Source organism: Apaloderma vittatum, unplaced genomic scaffold, assembly GCF_000703405.1.
Source record: "Apaloderma vittatum isolate BGI_N311 unplaced genomic scaffold, ASM70340v1 scaffold8119, whole genome shotgun sequence".
Taxonomy (NCBI): Eukaryota; Metazoa; Chordata; class Aves; order Trogoniformes; family Trogonidae; genus Apaloderma; species Apaloderma vittatum.
In genome coordinates this window covers 1,582-1,965 of record NW_009733482.1, presented here as the reverse complement: position 1 = coordinate 1,965, position 384 = coordinate 1,582, and the positions used below count along the sequence as shown (strand labels likewise).

At 57.3% G+C, this 384-nt stretch overlaps 1 protein-coding gene across 1 annotated transcript in view; it reads right to left on the bottom strand.

Moving 5' to 3' along the window:
- LOC104278815 (olfactory receptor 14J1-like) overlaps nt 1-382 on the bottom strand; it is a gene marked incomplete at its 5' end in the record, with an annotated part of 863 nt that extends 481 nt beyond the window's left edge. Inside the window, 2 exon segments of the mRNA XM_009875909.1 lie at nt 1; nt 4-382. The exon segment at nt 1 is cut by the window's left edge and continues 481 nt beyond it. Of these exon segments, the coding sequence (XP_009874211.1) occupies nt 1; nt 4-382 (380 nt within the window).
- Nucleotides 383-384: the final 2 nt, after the last annotated feature.

The window sequence follows — 384 nt, the reverse complement described above, 5'->3', positions numbered from 1 at the left end:
CCCAGGCAGCTGCTGCCATGTGGGCACAAGCTCTGCTGCCCAGGACGGTCCCATAGTGCAGGGGTTGGCAAATGGCCATGTAGCGGTCGTAGGACATGACGGTGAGAAGAAAATACTCTGCTGACATCAAGAAGAGAAATAGAAAGAGCTGGGCCACACATCCTGTGTAAGAGATGGCCCTGTTGTCCCAGAGGGAATTGGCCATGGCTTTGGGGACAGTGGTGGAGATGCAGCCCAGGTCAAGGATGGAGAGGTTGAGGAGGAAGAAGTACATGGGGGTGTGGAGGTGGTGGTCCCAGGCGATGGTGGTGATGATGAGGCCGTTGCCCAGGAGGGCAGCCAGGTAGATGCCCAGGAAGAGCCAGAAGTGCAAGAGCTGCAGCT